At 34.5% G+C, this 16,795-nt stretch overlaps 1 protein-coding gene across 4 annotated transcripts; it reads left to right on the forward strand.

Moving 5' to 3' along the window:
* Positions 1-3,892: 3,892 nt before the first annotated feature.
* Positions 3,893-14,883, forward strand: LOC145623830 (uncharacterized). 4 transcript variants are annotated; one of them, XM_081676707.1, is made up of 19 exons: positions 3,894-4,181; positions 5,042-5,159; positions 5,283-5,467; positions 5,552-5,659; positions 6,061-6,125; positions 7,431-7,536; positions 7,715-7,798; positions 8,036-8,182; positions 8,277-8,405; positions 9,084-9,151; positions 9,406-9,439; positions 9,513-9,597; positions 9,761-9,828; positions 9,897-10,010; positions 10,123-10,158; positions 10,288-10,374; positions 11,079-11,170; positions 11,311-11,435; positions 13,801-14,883. In XM_081676707.1, exons 1-18 carry the CDS (start codon positions 4,026-4,028, stop codon positions 11,405-11,407), a joined length of 1,779 nt encoding a protein of 592 aa, XP_081532833.1. In that variant the 5' UTR covers positions 3,894-4,025; the 3' UTR covers positions 11,408-11,435; positions 13,801-14,883. The 4 variants fall into 4 exon arrangements, with proteins under 4 accessions (XP_081532834.1, XP_081532833.1, XP_081532832.1 ...); XM_081676706.1 differs by having other exon boundaries at positions 13,810-14,881; XM_081676708.1 differs by lacking the exon at positions 13,801-14,883 and having other exon boundaries at positions 3,893-4,181; positions 11,279-11,377.
* Positions 14,884-16,795: the final 1,912 nt, after the last annotated feature.

The following is a 16,795-nucleotide window of genomic DNA, read 5'->3' on the forward strand; positions in this document are numbered from 1 at the left end:
AAACCGCAAAAGAGGAGAGGAGGAGGAGAGAGAAACGACCGGTGGTGGTGCGCTGACGCTGCTGCAGCTGCCGGTGGCTGCTATCGGTGTGAGGGGAGAAGAAGAAAGAGAGTGAAGTGTGGGAAAGAGAGGAAAATAAAGAGAAAACATTTAAAACTTTTTATGAAATCTGACAATTATGAATCTTGAGTGGAAAATCTTGAGGTTTTAAGATATTTATACTCCCCTTTTAAAACAAAAACTATAATTACAATATTGTCATTACTAATTCCTACTCCCCCTCAACTTTTCAATTGGGGCCAACTTATTGGGCCTTTACATTTCCTCAACTTCCCAACAAGTTGGTCCACTTATTTAAATAAGATTGACCCAATTAAAAATGCTTTTGTTGCATCAATTCATGATTCATTTAATTTATACACACTTACATTTTATTTAAATAATAAATTTCTTTTCAAAATGAAACGAATCATCTTAATGAATAAAATAAATAGGCCGCTGGCCAGCACCAGCACCAACCGTCAGCAGCGGCGACCACCAGCAGGCTGGCAGCAGCCGGCAGTGGCGCCACCTGCTGTCCAGCTGCTCCTTCTCATGAAAAAAAAAATCTTAATCTTTGTTTTTAATTTTTGTTAAACCTTAGATCTAATTGTTAAATATGGGTTTTGTGATTAATATTATGATGTTTGATTATAAGTAGTTGTGATTTAATTTTCAGATTTTAATTCTAATTAAAGAGCCCCAATTTTGAAACCCTAGATTCATAAATAATTGGATTATTGAAGGATTATGATTTAGGGTGGTTTAAACCTTTAATTTAAATGTTTTAAAACATAATTAAAGCAAGTTTTTATTTATATATAATGCTGGAATTTTTGGTAGTATGCCAAAAATCAAGTTTCCTTAAGGAATTTTAATTACCCATTAATTGTGATCAAAGTATGAGGTTTTAAATAAAATTTCAGCTTGTTTTAATTAAATTATGAGTGGTTTAATAAGAGTATATATTGCTAGAAATTTGTGTGGAGTAGATATTAATGCCTCCTTATAATTTTGGTTTGTAGGAGATTTCCAATTAAGTGATTTCGCATAGTCGTGGCGATTCTAAGATCGTATTCAAGGTACGTTTGCATACTTAGCATATTTTTGGATGATGTAGTAGCATGATAGATTTGGTTAATTAATTACAAGCAGTATCATGCTAGATATGATTAAAAATTATGGATTTATTGATATTGGTGATTTAATGATATGATGAAGCATGATTTATCTGTGATGGATAAATGATTGGAAAAATATTATTTGGCATGTTGTATATGAACCACACTTTTATTTATGGCATGATAGAAAGCATGCATGTTTAATTAAACTAAATGCTTAATTTGGTTTGGAATATGGGAATATTATTATGGTTCATATAATTTTTATTGATGCTTTAAGCATAAGGAAAGAGCTATTTAAGTGTCTTTGTACACGAGGATTAAGTTATATATATTTTAGTGCCTTAGTGCACTTAAGGTGTTTCTAACACCAAGGGATAAGAATTGTGGCACTTTATGCGTTTAAGGTGTCTTTGACACCGAGGTAGATTTAAAGGGTTCAACATTAAATATTATGTGGTCACTAATTATTCAAGTAAATCGGTATGTTTGATTGTTTGAATAATTATTATGATTGAATGATTATGATTTGAGAGTCATCACCAAATTTAATAATTTGTAAATAACGTTAAATGAAAGAGATTACGCACCAAAATTCTTGGAACGTATATACCTTGAGTATGAACATATGGGGGGAGTTATGGGGTTTTATATTTAATCATAACCTCTACTGGAGTCAGGACGTTGTACATTCCTTTTATTATTATGCGCAGGAATCTGCCACTTACGAATGGTTATTTTATGTTGGCACGGTTAGCTCCCGTGTTAGTACCCCTTTATTGGGGCAGATTAGGGGGGGGGGGGGGGGGGGAACCCGTTTGATGCGTAATCAATGCTAAATAAATTATTTAGTTGCTTAGTTGAAAAGTTTTATTGTATGTTGCATGCTTGTAAACAGGTGCAACGAGGTAAGTTGTGTGTTGATAGGTGATGGCATGTTAGTATGTTTAATACCCTTATGTACTCAGCTTTGCATATTTTGTGTTTATTGGCCTTGTCTTTACCTTGGCCCTATGATGACCCATTTTTAATGGAGAGTAGTGGAAACAAGTAGAGAGAAGTTTTTCAGGTGATGAAGCATATTCATGATGGGCAATGAGTGAAGAGTGAATCATGCTAGTTTCCATAAGTTTATGATTTCTTTAATGCTTTATTTATTTTTATGATATTATCATTTATCAGACTAACGCAAAGTTTTGAAGTTGGTTTGGTTTTAATAAGGGCATACAATGGTTCCAAGTTGTAGGTTGACTTTATTTGACTTCATTTTACTTTGGTTTGACTTTACTTTTGTTTGGATGACTTTTTAAGTTGGCTTGTTTTGAATGTTTTTAAAATAGTCTTCCGTTGTGTGTCTTTGATAGTTGTCTTAGCCGTTTTCACAGTGACGGTAATGTCTTAGATTTTCCTATTTCGAGTTTTTAAAGAGCAAAATAGGTATTATAAAGGAAAGAAATTTCTAGGGTGTTACAACACATCTCTTCCTGATAGCACTGGCGGAGCCAGCACGGGACAAGGGGGGACAGCTGTCCCCCTACTTTCTCTAAAAAAACTTATTTAAATTGTAACCTTGCATAATGTTTTATACCAATTGAAGATAGAGCAGTGGTCAGTGTTCCACTCATAGAGACTTGTGGACTTCTGGTCATGGGATCGATCCTTGATCCAAGCCATTTAGTGTTTATAATAGGGAATTATGAACCGTACATTTAATTGGCTACATTATTTTATGTTCGAAATCTTCAAATATTCTAAACACATAAGCATATGGAGGAAGAATTGGAAATTTTGAGATGTAATACTAATTATACATTAATACTATAACTATTTAAGTGTACGTATGTTCCAACATTTTTGTCAAACTAAACGCGATGCCTACTTGTCCCCCCACCCCCCGGTTTGAAATTTCTGGCTCCGCCACTGCCTGATGGAGAGGATTTGAATAACAATGAAAGGCATCATGAACCCGAAGAGTGGAAAAAAGTGGAGAGGTTGGTTTTGTTTCTAGAGGGGTTTTATGTGTTGACTAATCATATTTCTAGTTCCCATTACGTAGCATCTAATAAAGGTTTAGGTGAAATTGCTTCTATTTATGATATGTTGAATAATTGGGAACAAAGTGAGGATTTGAATTTTCAAATTGCAATGAAAAAAAAAGTTTGATAAGTATTGGGGGAATGTGGATAAAATGAATAAGTTCATTTATATTATGTTGCTCATCTTCTCGACCCTCACTCTAAGATGGTCATTGTTGAATTGACACTAACTGATACGCATGGAAAGGAAAAGGGTATGAAACTTGCTAATGATGTGAAGGAGTTCACTTACTCTTTATTTGAGAAATATAGAAAATTTTATGCTTCTAATATTCCTCAAAGTATCCAATCTGGAGATAATATGTCAATGGATGTTGATAATAGTAAAGGAGTGCGTTCTGATAATATGAAAAACCTAAAGAAAGAGCAAAAAGATTGAAGGGGACAAGTGGGTATGCAATAAGAGAGTTGGATAAGTTTTTAAATGATATTAGTGTAACACCTTAATAATTCTCTCTTTAAACATGTGAGTACCCTGAACAAAATCCAAGAGAATTACAGGTGCGCTACCAGTAATTCTGTTGGATACTTTAAACATGTGAGTACCCTGAACAAAATCCAAGAGAATTATTGGTGTGCTATCAGTAATTCTGTTGGATACTTTAATTTTTTTGCGGGTTTGGGAATTTCTTTTTTTTTTTTTTTTTAATTGAGCCCCATAATCCGATAGAGAATCAACAACGTGTCAGTATGTGGAGCGCTAAAGAGTGTGTTATGCTAAAACCGTTGGAAAACACCAGAAACACGAATTCTGTGATTTTGTTTGAAGATGAGAATGACAATTCTCCAATTTCAGCAATTACAATGCCAACAACACTTCAATGGCGTCTTTCTTTCTCACTCTTCTTTACTCCATTCTTCTATTCCACGGATTTCGAGACCTTCTACTGTTATGTGCTCGCAATCATCTCCTACCAGGACTCAAGTAACCCAATTATTTCCTTTTTATTCTTCATTTTATTGAAATTGTCAAGTAGTTTGTTCAAATATGTGGATTAGAGTATTATACTCGCCTACTCAGTATTGTTTATACTATTTTGGTATGTGCGGAAAATATTGACATTATTTCTCAATTTATGATTGAATTTCATGATTTGTCTCGAGGAAGAGGATAGACTTGATACAACATTACAACTATTATTGAAATTTGTTTGTTAAGTTGTACTCCGTATTGTATTGTTAACCATGTCGGGGTTAAACAATGTGTCAGGGCTACAATGCTACATGTAGAGCATTGTATCGTAGCTTCGTGTCATGTTCGGGTTGTGCTTAGACATCAGTACTAAGCTATACCGTAGCTTTGATATTAAGTGTTTAATATGAGTGTATAAAGTCTGGTTACATGATACATTCAGACATCTATACTAAGTTATTATACCTTGGTTTGATGTCAAATTTTTCATATGATTGTAAATTCAGGTTACAATGTTACATGTCGGGTTTTGTTTTGTTTATTTGTATCATGTCCAAATTGTGCTTAGGCTTCAGTATTAAGGTATGCTATGCTTAGATGTCAGTATAAGGCCGAAGATAAATTATTCTTGCTGATTAAAACTTGTTTTTGCTGAATTTTCTATTATAATTGTTATTTGAAACTGCACATAACTTGTTTTTGCTGAGGTTCATATTACGTTCACTAAATTAACTTATTTTTATGAATATTAATCTTTAAGGTAAAGAGAATAGGGCTTAAGGCAGTATACTAGTCCTTATATTGCAGCTTAATTTTTGATGCTATAGGTCGTAGTATCTTGTTGTAAGCTTCGATGTTTTATTGGATTTCAGAGGATAATGGAAAGCATATCGGTAGGAACAGAAGCCGGTGGTGCAGGAGGATCATATTCTTATACTGCCTTGAAGAGGTTGGATCAATTATGGACAAATATTTGCTCGGCTGAAACAGGTGACAATAATGTACTTCAGATCATCATTTGTATAATAGATGATATGATGTTAATATGCTACATCATTAAAGAGATTGGATATGAATATATAATTGTTTAACGCGTCAAGTTTGATGTTGCAGTAACTAAACCACCACAGGTAGTTACTAGTATTACAGGTCCTTTTGTGCATGATGACGCTTCAGGGAAGTCAGTAGAGAATTTTGATGTGATAGTTTGTGGAGGTACTTTGGGAATTTTCATTGCCACTGCATTGTGTGCCAAAGGCCTTAAGGTCGGAATTGTGGAAAGAAATATTCTGAAAGGGGTATAGCATGAAAACTTTGTTTAAGCAAGTGTTTAGGAGCGAAAGTCTGATTGCTCTTATTAACACTTCAGTTTTTGTGAACAGAGAGAACAAGAATGGAATATTTCAAGAAAAGAGCTCTTGGAACTTGTAAAGGTTGGCATTTTGAATGAAGATAACATTGAACAAGCTATATGTGCAGAATTTAATCCTGTGAGTTCCTAGTTTCTTTATAAATTACTTAGTAATAATCAAGCTTTTTAAAGTTATTTGCTTATTTCTTATTTGGACTAATAATTCTTAAAATGTTGATTATCATGTATTGCGGCTACTTAGTAAAATCAAGCTCTTTAAAGTTGTTTCTTATTTGGATTAATAATTCCAAAGACGTTGATTACATGTATTGCGGTTACTTCTAGGGTGTAGGTCTATTTGTGAATATAGTCCAAAACATAATCAATTTTGTTCTGAACCATACTTCTTGCATGTCAAGGCTTGCTTCTGGCAGATTTAAATTCCTTCACGAGGCTCAAAATTGGCTAGTAAACTTTTTATATCATGATTTTGACATTGCTTTTATGTTTTTCTTCTCCTTGGCTTGATCGATTCTGCAGAATAGATGTGGATTTGAAGAGAAGGGTGAGATTTGGGTCAAGGACATTCTTAATATTGGAATTTCGTAAGTTAGTCCTATCCAATTGCGTATATTATGTGATGCTTGTCAAAATGGTAATAATAAAAATCTCTTCGTGAAGTTAATAAAACCAGAAGAGAAAATTGCTTTATGAACTTATGAGAACAGAAACTTGCTGTATTGGTCAAGAAACCTTGTTGTAAACTTAAGAGAATGGTAGACAATCACTTGATCCCTACTGATGTTTTTGGATAGCAATGCTGGAGGGAAAGGGAGGGGAGCAAATAGAGGGAAGACTTGATAAAACCGGAAGAGCATGTGTATTTCCTCCAATTTATTTCGGACTTTGGTAGAAAATGGTCCTTTATAAGGGGAAGGAAAATGAATACTCTCATTTCCCTCTTTTTCCCTTCCCCCAATTCATATCCTAATAGAGGAAAATGGATTCTAACTCTCCCTCCATTTCTATTCTTTGAATCCTTTTATCCAAACACATTTTAGTTGAATAAGCATATTATAGCTCCCCAAAAAATTTTTTATCACGGTGAGGGTGCAGTATTTTTTTTGGTCATCCCTATATTAATAATTACGAAACATTACACATTCCTGCTTATATGATTCTTGACTGAGGTTATGTTGCAAATTATTTCCAAAATACTTATAACAAGCAGTATTGTTACAAAGCTGAAATTTTTACTCAGGGTCAATTCCCAGAAAAAATTAGAGCCATGCTAATAACAGACAACACTAGCATTCATCAGTAAATTAAACTTTTCTCTTATCCCATTCATGATCAATCACTAAAATAGTAGTACTAATTGATCGTCAACCAGTAGCTTGTGTAAAAGTCCCCCCAGTTTCTATGTAACATATGATCCAAATAATACCCTGTCTTTGCTGTATGCTAATCTAATAACAGTTCAAGAGTTTGCCTGGACACTAAAAAACTTTGCAATTTTGAAGCAATTTTGATTGTTTAATTTATAAAGACTGGGATATATTATTCAATTTTGTATGGTCCACTCGTCCTTTATCCATGAAGACCAAGAAGCATGCTACCCAAAAGGAAAAGGAAAGCCAATTCTTGGTATTTGGTGCAGAACCAAAGCAGGATTTATCCTTTTTTTTTTTTTTTAAAAAAAAAAATTTAATCTTATGGTTTTGTTATCGAATTTCCTATTTTCTATGTGTACACAGTGCAGACAATTTTCTCTAGTTTGAATATCTCTTACAATTTGTTATTCCTAGAAAAAAAAAAGCTGGAAGAATATGAGAAAAGTCCTTAATTGATGCAACATATCTGACCAATCTTGTCCTCTATTTCTCTGCTCGACTCCTTAAAAAATGCAGGCCAGCTAAGTTGGTTGAGATAATGAAGGAACGCTTCAGGTCTCTTGGTGGTATTATCATGGAGGGTTACAGTGTATCTAGCATATGTGTGTATGATGATTCAGCAGTAAGTTCAAGATCTCAGCTTAATCTGACTTTTGGTAGTCACCTTCACTTACAGAGCAATTTTATACCATTATACCTTCTAAAAGGATTGTAATCAGAGTAATGTCTAATGTGGACATTTACTATACATGATTTATGCCGCTATAAATCATTCACTGTTGTTGTTCCTGGCGTAGTAGGTTTTGCAAGTATCTGAAGAGAAGATTTTATCATCACGCCTAATCATTGATGCTATGGGAAATTTTTCTCCTATCACAAGACAGGTTAGTATTTTAGTATCATTATAATTTACATTTCTAGCACATGAATGCTTTTATGTATCCATACTCCTTAGTATCCTCATGATTATTTCTTCTAGGCTCTCCCTAACTGATCATTATATTTTTTAACTTTGCAAAGTTTGACAAAAAAGACAGATCAGGTTATCAGATGCTTCTTTTTTAGAATAATTCTTTCAGGCTCTCCCTAACTGATGAAGTGGCTTACATATTGAGTTACAGATACGAAATGGAAGGAAGCCAGATGGTGTTTGCGTTGTTGTTGGTTCTTGTGCAAGTGGCTTTACAAATAACACCACAAGTGATGTCATCTATAGCAGTGCAACAGTGCAGAAAATTGGTCAATCAGAAGCCCAACTGTTTTGGGAGGTAATCTCCCTTGAAAGAAATAAGCATTTTAACCAGCTGGTTTTATTTTTCCTGCAAATTTTCATCGCCTAAACTACCGTTGTACATTCTGCAGGCGTTTCCAGCTGGTTCTGGTCCCATGGATCGTACAACTTACATGTTTACCTATATGGACCCTCAGCCAGGATGCCCTACCCTGGAAGATCTCTTAGAAACTTACTGGGAATTGATGCCAAAATATCAGGTGAAATGGATAATTTCTCTCTGTGAAGCCATACATATGCCTATCTAGATTTTTAATGTTATCTTTCTTTCAGCTTTGCTCTTTTTAACTCACTTTTCCTTTTTGAATGTTAATTCTACTTCAAAATTGTATATCTTGTCGATAGGAAATGCTTGACATTCTTTGTATAATCTTGTATCTTTATTGAGGGATTAAATATCCTATTTCACTTCTTGCGTTTGGCCTTCTGAATTAGAGAAAGTTGACCTTCTCTTTGTTACTTTCTACTCATTGAACTTGGTAAACTTAAATCTTCTGCTGGTGCCTTTCAGTTTTCTAGTTAGAATTCATGTCATCTTACACATCTTTGTTTTTAACAATTTAAGATGGAAACTCAATTAAGTTTATAACTCTTCCCGGGGTCTTGGTATAAAATGCTGAATATTTCCGTTGTTTCTCTGGCATAAAGTGAAAATATCGACTCTCAAAAGTCAAAACAATGTCAATGTTTCTGTGATATGCAATATGACTTTTGCTGCTTTTCTGGCTCTTCAAAAGTCTTGGAATATATTTATCCTGAATTTGGTTTCTGTTGTTTACAAAATGTATAAACATTCTGCGGTTCTGCCTGCGTATATTATGAGGTCATGCTTCTTCCCTAATTGCAATGACTTTTCTTTATTTGTTGTTGTCTGATAGGGAGTTTCTCTGGATGACCTCGATTTTATGAGAGTTGTATATGGCATATTCCCTACTTATCGTGACAGGTAAATTATAACTTATAAGTGCTAATAACTTGTTTCATGATCTGTAGATTCTCTCAAAGTATAAATTTCACTGCATAAGTATCTCTTTATGAATATAATCAATTCCTGAACAAAGCATAACAATTCCAATCTCATGGAAATAAACATGAATAACAAACATATATTTCTTGCAAACCTCTTATCGATGAGTATTTTACTAATTGTATGCTCTTCTTTTGTCATTCTCCTCTAATTTTTTTACTGCGGTATTGCAGTCCACTACCAGCTGCATTTAATCGTATTCTACAGGTGTTTCACATTGTAACTCAAAACCCTTCCATGGATTATATGGTTTCAAGCATTGCTAAAGTATATTCTGCAGTTTGGTGATGCTAGCGGTATTCAATCCCCTGTTTCATTTGGTGGTTTTGGAAGCTTGACCAGGCACCTTGAGAGATTATCGTCGGGTATACTTTACAGTCTTCCACAAGAAATTACTGTGTAATCTATAAAGCATGAGAAATATAATAGCTTTTATTTTTTGTCAGAATGATACTGGAATTTACTTTAACCTTCATGTAAAACTGGATAAGCTAATTTATCTAATAAGCCCTTATCCTGTGCCATCAGGAATATACGAAGCAATTGAGGGCGATTTTCTTGACTCGAGCAGCTTGTCTTTGCTGAATCCATATTTGGTAAGTGGTGCTTGACACTCTAATAGACTTTTATCTCAGCATATATTAAGTCAAGTGTGTATTTGCAGCCCAATCTAAGTGCTTCTTGGCTATTTCAAAGAGCAATGTCAGCAAAGCAACAGCCTGATGTATCGCCTTCTTTCATCAATGAGCTACTTCATGCCAATTTCCAGAGTATGGAGGTAAAACTTACATGTTTCTTGAAATGATCCAGATATTTTTTTTTGTTCTACAACAATTTTAAATTAGAATATTTATCTTTTCTGCTATCGTGACAATGTACAAAATCTACAGAAGCTTGGTGATCCTGTTTTGAGACCATTTCTTCAGGTCATTGTCTCTTTCATTTTCGCTGCTCTTCTGATATCTGTGTGCATGTATTAATATACTTAGCTTCTAGACATAAAACTTTTAGGTCATTCTGATTATTCTAATGTTAAGGTTAATGTTTTTGGACAGGATGTCATTCAATTTGGACCCCTGGTCAAAACATTGGGGTTGGTCATGCTTACTAAACCTCTCATCATTCCTTCCATATTCAAGCAGGTAAGTTATGAGTAACTCCTTTCTCACATGTTAACTTAACTAAACTTTGTACCAAACGTAGAGATATAATGTGGAAGAAGTATAGAATGTTGATACTGGCACCTAGCTCTACTGCCTGTGAAATCCTGATAGTAGCATTGTACTGTATTCTATATGAGCTGTTCACACTAGCTCTTTGCCAACATCCTCGGACTTAATTTTTATTTTTTATTTTTTATTTTTTTTTATCAGGGAAAATATTATACTTTAGTTTTGATGTGCTATTGATCTGCAATATTAAGGGTAGAATATTTTTAAAAAATACAATAATAAGACCCTCCAAAACAGATGTTAAAATCGAAAAAACAATTACTAAGTATTTTCGTGCTTGATTATGGCATGGCAGGAAGTTGTCCACTTAGGACCTGTTGTGTTCAGCTTAATTTCAGTTCAGTTCAGTTCTTTTGCTAATTTATTTCAATTCAGTTCAGTTCCAATTTGTTCAGTTCACTTGAGTTGTTTTCAGTAAATCGGAACAGCCCCTTAGTTTGAACCATATATATATATTGTACTGTAGTTCGGATATGTGACACATACATTTAAAGGGCTTGCTTGCTTTGCTATGACAAAAACAGTTGCACAAACATGTTTGGAAATAATGCTACTCAGAATTAATCATTTGTCAGTTTCACATTCAAACTCATTCGATTATTTGATGTTTTCAGGTTGGTTTTCCTGTGCTGATTGATTGGTCCGGGCATTTCTTTATGCTTGGTCATTACACATTCCTCTCAAGCTTTGTAGATCCTTTAATTAGGTGAGTATTATGAGCTGTTACTAATCGAGTTTATATTTCATAATGACCTGATGGTTGCATGGATGAGGCATACACATTAACTGTATTTCATCTACTTCTTTTGTTTAGTTGTTCAATCTTGATCTCTTAGCTTTTCTTAGGTCTTCAATTAACAAATTCCCTTCCAAGTCGAAGTTTCAATGGAAGCGATATCTTGATGCTTGGAAGTATGGAGCTGGTTTAGACTATAGATTGTGAAGTTATACATTGTTGAAATACCAGAAACGTAAGACAACCTTATTCAATACTTCGTATATTGTATGATTTGATAAGTACATGATGTGATACTCTTAAACTTCTATGTAATTTCCAGCAGAAAATTAAATGATCAAGTGGTTTAACCTTTTATCTTAAAAAAGAGAGAAATATACTGATAGTCTATTTTCCTGGTGGACTGATGGTGTTTTGATATCAAAAAAATTGTTAATGATGGTCCTCTGTAATTTTAGAACATGTTAGTAAGAGTATTTATTGGGTTGGAAACGGATTCAACTAAACCATTACCATTACCTAGTGTTTGGTTAGAAGGTTTAGGTTACAATTACCATAACCTAAGGCTAATGATTTCCACCTAATTTTATTGTTTACTTGTTTGCGTGTATGAATCAATGACTAATTACATGGATATAAAAAGAAACCAAAAAATTGCTAGTCTTATTAAAATCAAAATAGGACGAATCTGATCGTTTACTTTTTTTGTTTCCCCCGATTAGATCTGAACTCTTAACAAGTATACCACATTTCTCCTACCATAGTATGATAGTATAATGCAGTTTCATAAGGAGTATAATATTTTAATTTTTATTTTGACCTCTTAGGGAGTATAACATAGTATTCTTCCCTCCGTTTTTTTCTTAAAAGATACAGTTATTATTTTCGTCTAAAGCTACATTTTCTCTTTTGAAAATCCCTTACAATTTAACAATGTATCTTTACCTACTAATGATCCATATTGTCTTACTTTATCATTTCTCACTCTTTCAATGGTCCACACTCCTCTCACACTACTTTACATTTCAATAAAATATTTACCGTACTATCTTTTCTTAATATTTTTTTATTATTTATTCTACCCAACTAACATCTTATTTTATTAAACTCCGCACAATCCTAACTCTAGCTTAAAAAAATAACGAACGGTATAACACATCATTTTCTTAATTTAAAATGTGTGACAAATGTTACCTGTTACATTTATTGGAGACATCAGCATTATAGCTTTTATTAAGCACACTTTCTTTATTGTATAGTTGGTCAATCATCTATATAGAATAGAATATAATTGCTTAAATATACTTCGTAGTTTTTATTCAATTTTTATACAAAGTATTTTAAAATTTTTGGGTGTCTAACATGTCTATTCATCAACTTTTCTCATGAGGACTTCTATTTAAAGAAGATAATAGGTTGAACTGTTGAAGGTTAATTGTAGCTCATTATATTGTTTGTTCAGTACAACATTTTATTAGTCATCTGCACTAATAATCAAGCTACTTTCATTTCCCAGTTTTTATTGGTAAGTCATCTTTTGTTGATGCATGAAGCCACTTTATTATGTAACTAGTATTTTTTTTTTTATTTTGTTTTGTATTGTGTGTGAATACCCTTTTTTTTTTCTTTAGTACTTACTCCATTTCATATTACTTTTAATATAACATGTTTTTAATTTGGATTTTTTGTCAAAAACAATCTAATAAAACCTAAATTTTGTGTGAAATAATCTAAAAAAAAATATTGTAAGAAACTACCTAATAAAAGGTAAATATTTTTCACCATTGACCAAATTCTATGGGGTTGAACCACCTCAAAACACCCCACTAAACCACTGTGAGCCGGGGTTGGTTTCCAAGGTAATAAGGTTTTTTTTTTTGGGTGGTTGGAGAATATTACGAGTTGGTGGGGGTAATATCATGCATCGAGCTAGTGGTTTTTGGGGTTAGGGGTGGTGGTTTTGGGGATGTAGGGTGGTTTCAGCGTGGTACGATGGAGGAAATTTCAATCAGGTAGTAATGGTTTTGGGGATAAGAGTAGTGGTTTCGAACATATTTTGAGGTGGGTCAACGATGAAAATCCGACAAAGATAGTATTTTAAAACATTTTACTTGTTATTTGGTAGTTTTTCACAAAATATGAATTATATTAGATTGTTTCTCACAAAATATCCTTTTTGTTTTAAAGAATAGATTTTGTGGTAGATGACTAAGGGCATGTTCACATTTACTTAATTTCAGTTTAGTTCAGCTCCAATCAGTTCAATTCAGTTCAGTTCAGCTCCTAATTTTCCTCTCTCATAAAATATTCATTTCAGTTCAATTTAGTTCAGCTCAGCTCCAATCAGTTTAGTTCAGTTCAGTTCTGCTTCAATCAGTTCGATTCAGCTCTGTTCAGTAAATGTGAACAGGCCCTAAATGAGCACATTAATCAAAATAATTGAAACACAGGCATGAGAATTATTGACTTATTGATTTATTAAATCGTTTACCTCTTCAAATCTCTTCTTCCTTACAATGCATTCTAAGTGATGTATGTTGCAAGTAATCAAGTAATACGGATGAATTGATATATATTCTAACAAAATTATGTGCACCTAGTATTGACAGGCGAAAAAGACAGTACGTAGAATGGTGAGAATCAAAATCACGAGCGCTTATGTTATGGTAGCCATAGCAGTATGGATGGTGCTTGAACCAACTCTCGCCGCAAAACCAGATGTAAGTTTCGACATCGAAGGTGCTACAATAGCTAGCTACTCGCAATTGTTGACTGATGTACGTAACATAGTGAGGGATAGAAAGATTGTATATGGTGGGCGCCCCGATTTACCAGTAATGGCGAAACCTTCAGCAGCAAAAAATTATTTGTATGTCGATTTGACAGCATCAGGGGGAAGGACAATCACAATTGCTGTGAATTTAAGAAAAGATTATAATTTATATGTGGTTGCTTATCTTGACAAAATTAATGGAAACTTTAGGTCACATATTTTTAAAGATTTTGCCAAGAGTTACCCTGCTGATGCTGAAAAGAATCTCTTTCCAGAGGCGAAAGTTAAAGCTAATCGTCTAGTTATGCATTATGAAAGTAGCTATGCTGAAGTTGAGACTTGAGAGTAAGGCAGGTTCTAGAGCAAATTTGGGATTGGGAAAACAACCACTAATCTTATTCTTTAATAAAGTTTATGGGCAGCCCATTGTTGATACGAGTGAAGCTCGATTTATGCTCGTTGTTATGCAAATGCTTTCCGAGGCAACACGATTTGCATATATCGAGAGAGTGATTGTGGAAAATTTTGAGAAAGAAACTGATGAATGCTATAAACCCGACTTTAAAACGATCGAATTTGAAAAGACTTGGAAGAAGATCACTGTAGGAATTAAGAATTCTAAGGGAGGTGAAATCAAGCCGCCGTTAGATTTAAAGGATCCTGAGGATAATCCTTGGCCAGTGTCCAGTGTCAAAGAAATTGCTAGAGACATGGGGCTTCTAAAGAACGAAGACGCTACTACGACCGCTAACAACCGAGTATCTCTGGCACTAGTCATCAATAAATTACAAAGGCATTTCAACCAGTTCATTAGTTTTTTTTAAAGCCAACAATGGTGATGATGATTATGAGGCTGAACTGTGAAATTAACCAAGGATTTGCTATGGCTTTATAATTTATTATGTATGACATTTGTTCATGATGAGTAGAAGTTGTGTGATCATATGATGTTTATTTATTGTGTTAATTGAAACATGTATGTTTCTCAAATGGCAACTTTTGTAAATAAATAGCTTTGGGATCCGTGAAAAATAATAAAAAAAATTGCTCTAGCTATACCTGACATCTAACCTTGGGTTGAAAGCTTAATCCAACTAGTATTGAAGCGGTAACGACGTTAACAGCTTACAAACTATGCAATGAAAAATTTAATCAAATAATTAGAGTGTGAGACAAAGGGGGATTGTGCAGGTTGAGCTAGGGGAGACGAAGGTCGGTTGATTCGGCGGATGATGATGATGAGTTGTAGACCTTAGGCTTGAATTGTGGTTACCAAATTATCTAATTAATATACAAAAAATTTTAATCAATCCAAATCGATTTCAACTTCAATGGAGATGAAGGGCATGCTTAGCTTCAATGGAGAAATTAATGAAGGACGGAAAAATCAATTACCCTCTAGGGTTAACTATACCCTTAATTTCTCCCCGTGTTATTAAGGTTTTCGTTTAATTCCGACGGCGAAACCGCCGAAACCGGTGGCGATGGTAATGCATGTTGAGGCAGCTTGGAGATGGGTTGGAGGATGAGGATGAAAGTGGGTTGGAGTAGGTAGAATTTGTTTACTTGTTTACACCAAATAACTAGAGTTAAATCAAATATTCCACAAATTACAGGGCCGGTTTTGGCCTGTGCAACCAGACCTGCTGCACACAGGGCCCTAAAACCAAAGGGCCTAATTTTTTTTTTTTAAAAAAAAGAATTAAAATCAAATATTTGAAACGGAAATTTCACCATATACCACTGAGTTTAAGCTTAATTCACCGTATACCACCAAAAACTTTCTAATACACCATATAACCTTCAGTTTTATGGAAATGTCACAACATGCCATTAATGACCAACGGAGGTTGACACCGTTAGTCATTAAGGTTAATAATGCCACGTGGTACTCAATAATTGGTCCAAATAAAAAAAAGTTAAAACAAAAACAAAATATGTAAAATGAAAAAAAAACCCACCACCCACCCCCCAAGCCACCGCGAAACCCTAACCCTTACCCTAGGCCCACCTAAAATCGGCCGGCCGCCACCCTAAACCCCCGAAATCGGCCGGCCGGAACCCCCCAATACAAACAACCACCTCGCCGATCTAAGTCCAACTTCGAAATCACTCCTTGAACCAAATCCTACCCCCGAAACCACCATAACCACCACCCTTAAAACACCAGCCAGCCTCGAAAAACCCCTCTAACCTTCGCAAATCACCGAAAACCTCCATACCAGCCCCGATTAACCCCTCTAACCTTCGCAAAACGGCCAAAAACCTCCATCCCATCCCCGATTAACCCCTCTAACCTTCACCACGAAACTTGCCGAAAACCACCACCACGAAACCCCAAAACACCAAAATCGAAACCCTAGATTTTGGTTTTAGGGTTTTGGCATACGTGGTGGTTCAATGGGGTGGAGTGAAGGAATTGTGTCTTCGATAAGTGCAATTACTAGATATATCAAGGATCACTATTATGGAGATAATAAGTTCGTTCTTTTGGATCGTCATTATCTGTTGCTAGACTATGATCAATGATCTTTGGGCTAGTCAAATAGTCCAAAGCCTACTAGAATGGATCCTATGAGGTCACACAACAAGGGTATTGGGTTAAGCAAGTAAGAGACCCATTAATGGGCCTCATGAGCAACTAACTAATCATGAAATGGATTGGGCTAGCATAGTCAGATGAGAATTAGGTTTTGGGCTTTTGACACGGGCTCTTATTTAGAGATGAGATCTATAAATAAGATCCATGCCTAGGGTTGCTTGCAAGAAGTCATAATTCACACACAGTGTATTTTGACATCAAGGCAACCAATCCCAAAGAC

This window comes from Chenopodium album, chromosome 3 (assembly GCF_948465745.1).
Source record: "Chenopodium album chromosome 3, dcCheAlbu1.1, whole genome shotgun sequence".
Classification (NCBI taxonomy): Eukaryota; Viridiplantae; Streptophyta; class Magnoliopsida; order Caryophyllales; family Amaranthaceae; genus Chenopodium; species Chenopodium album.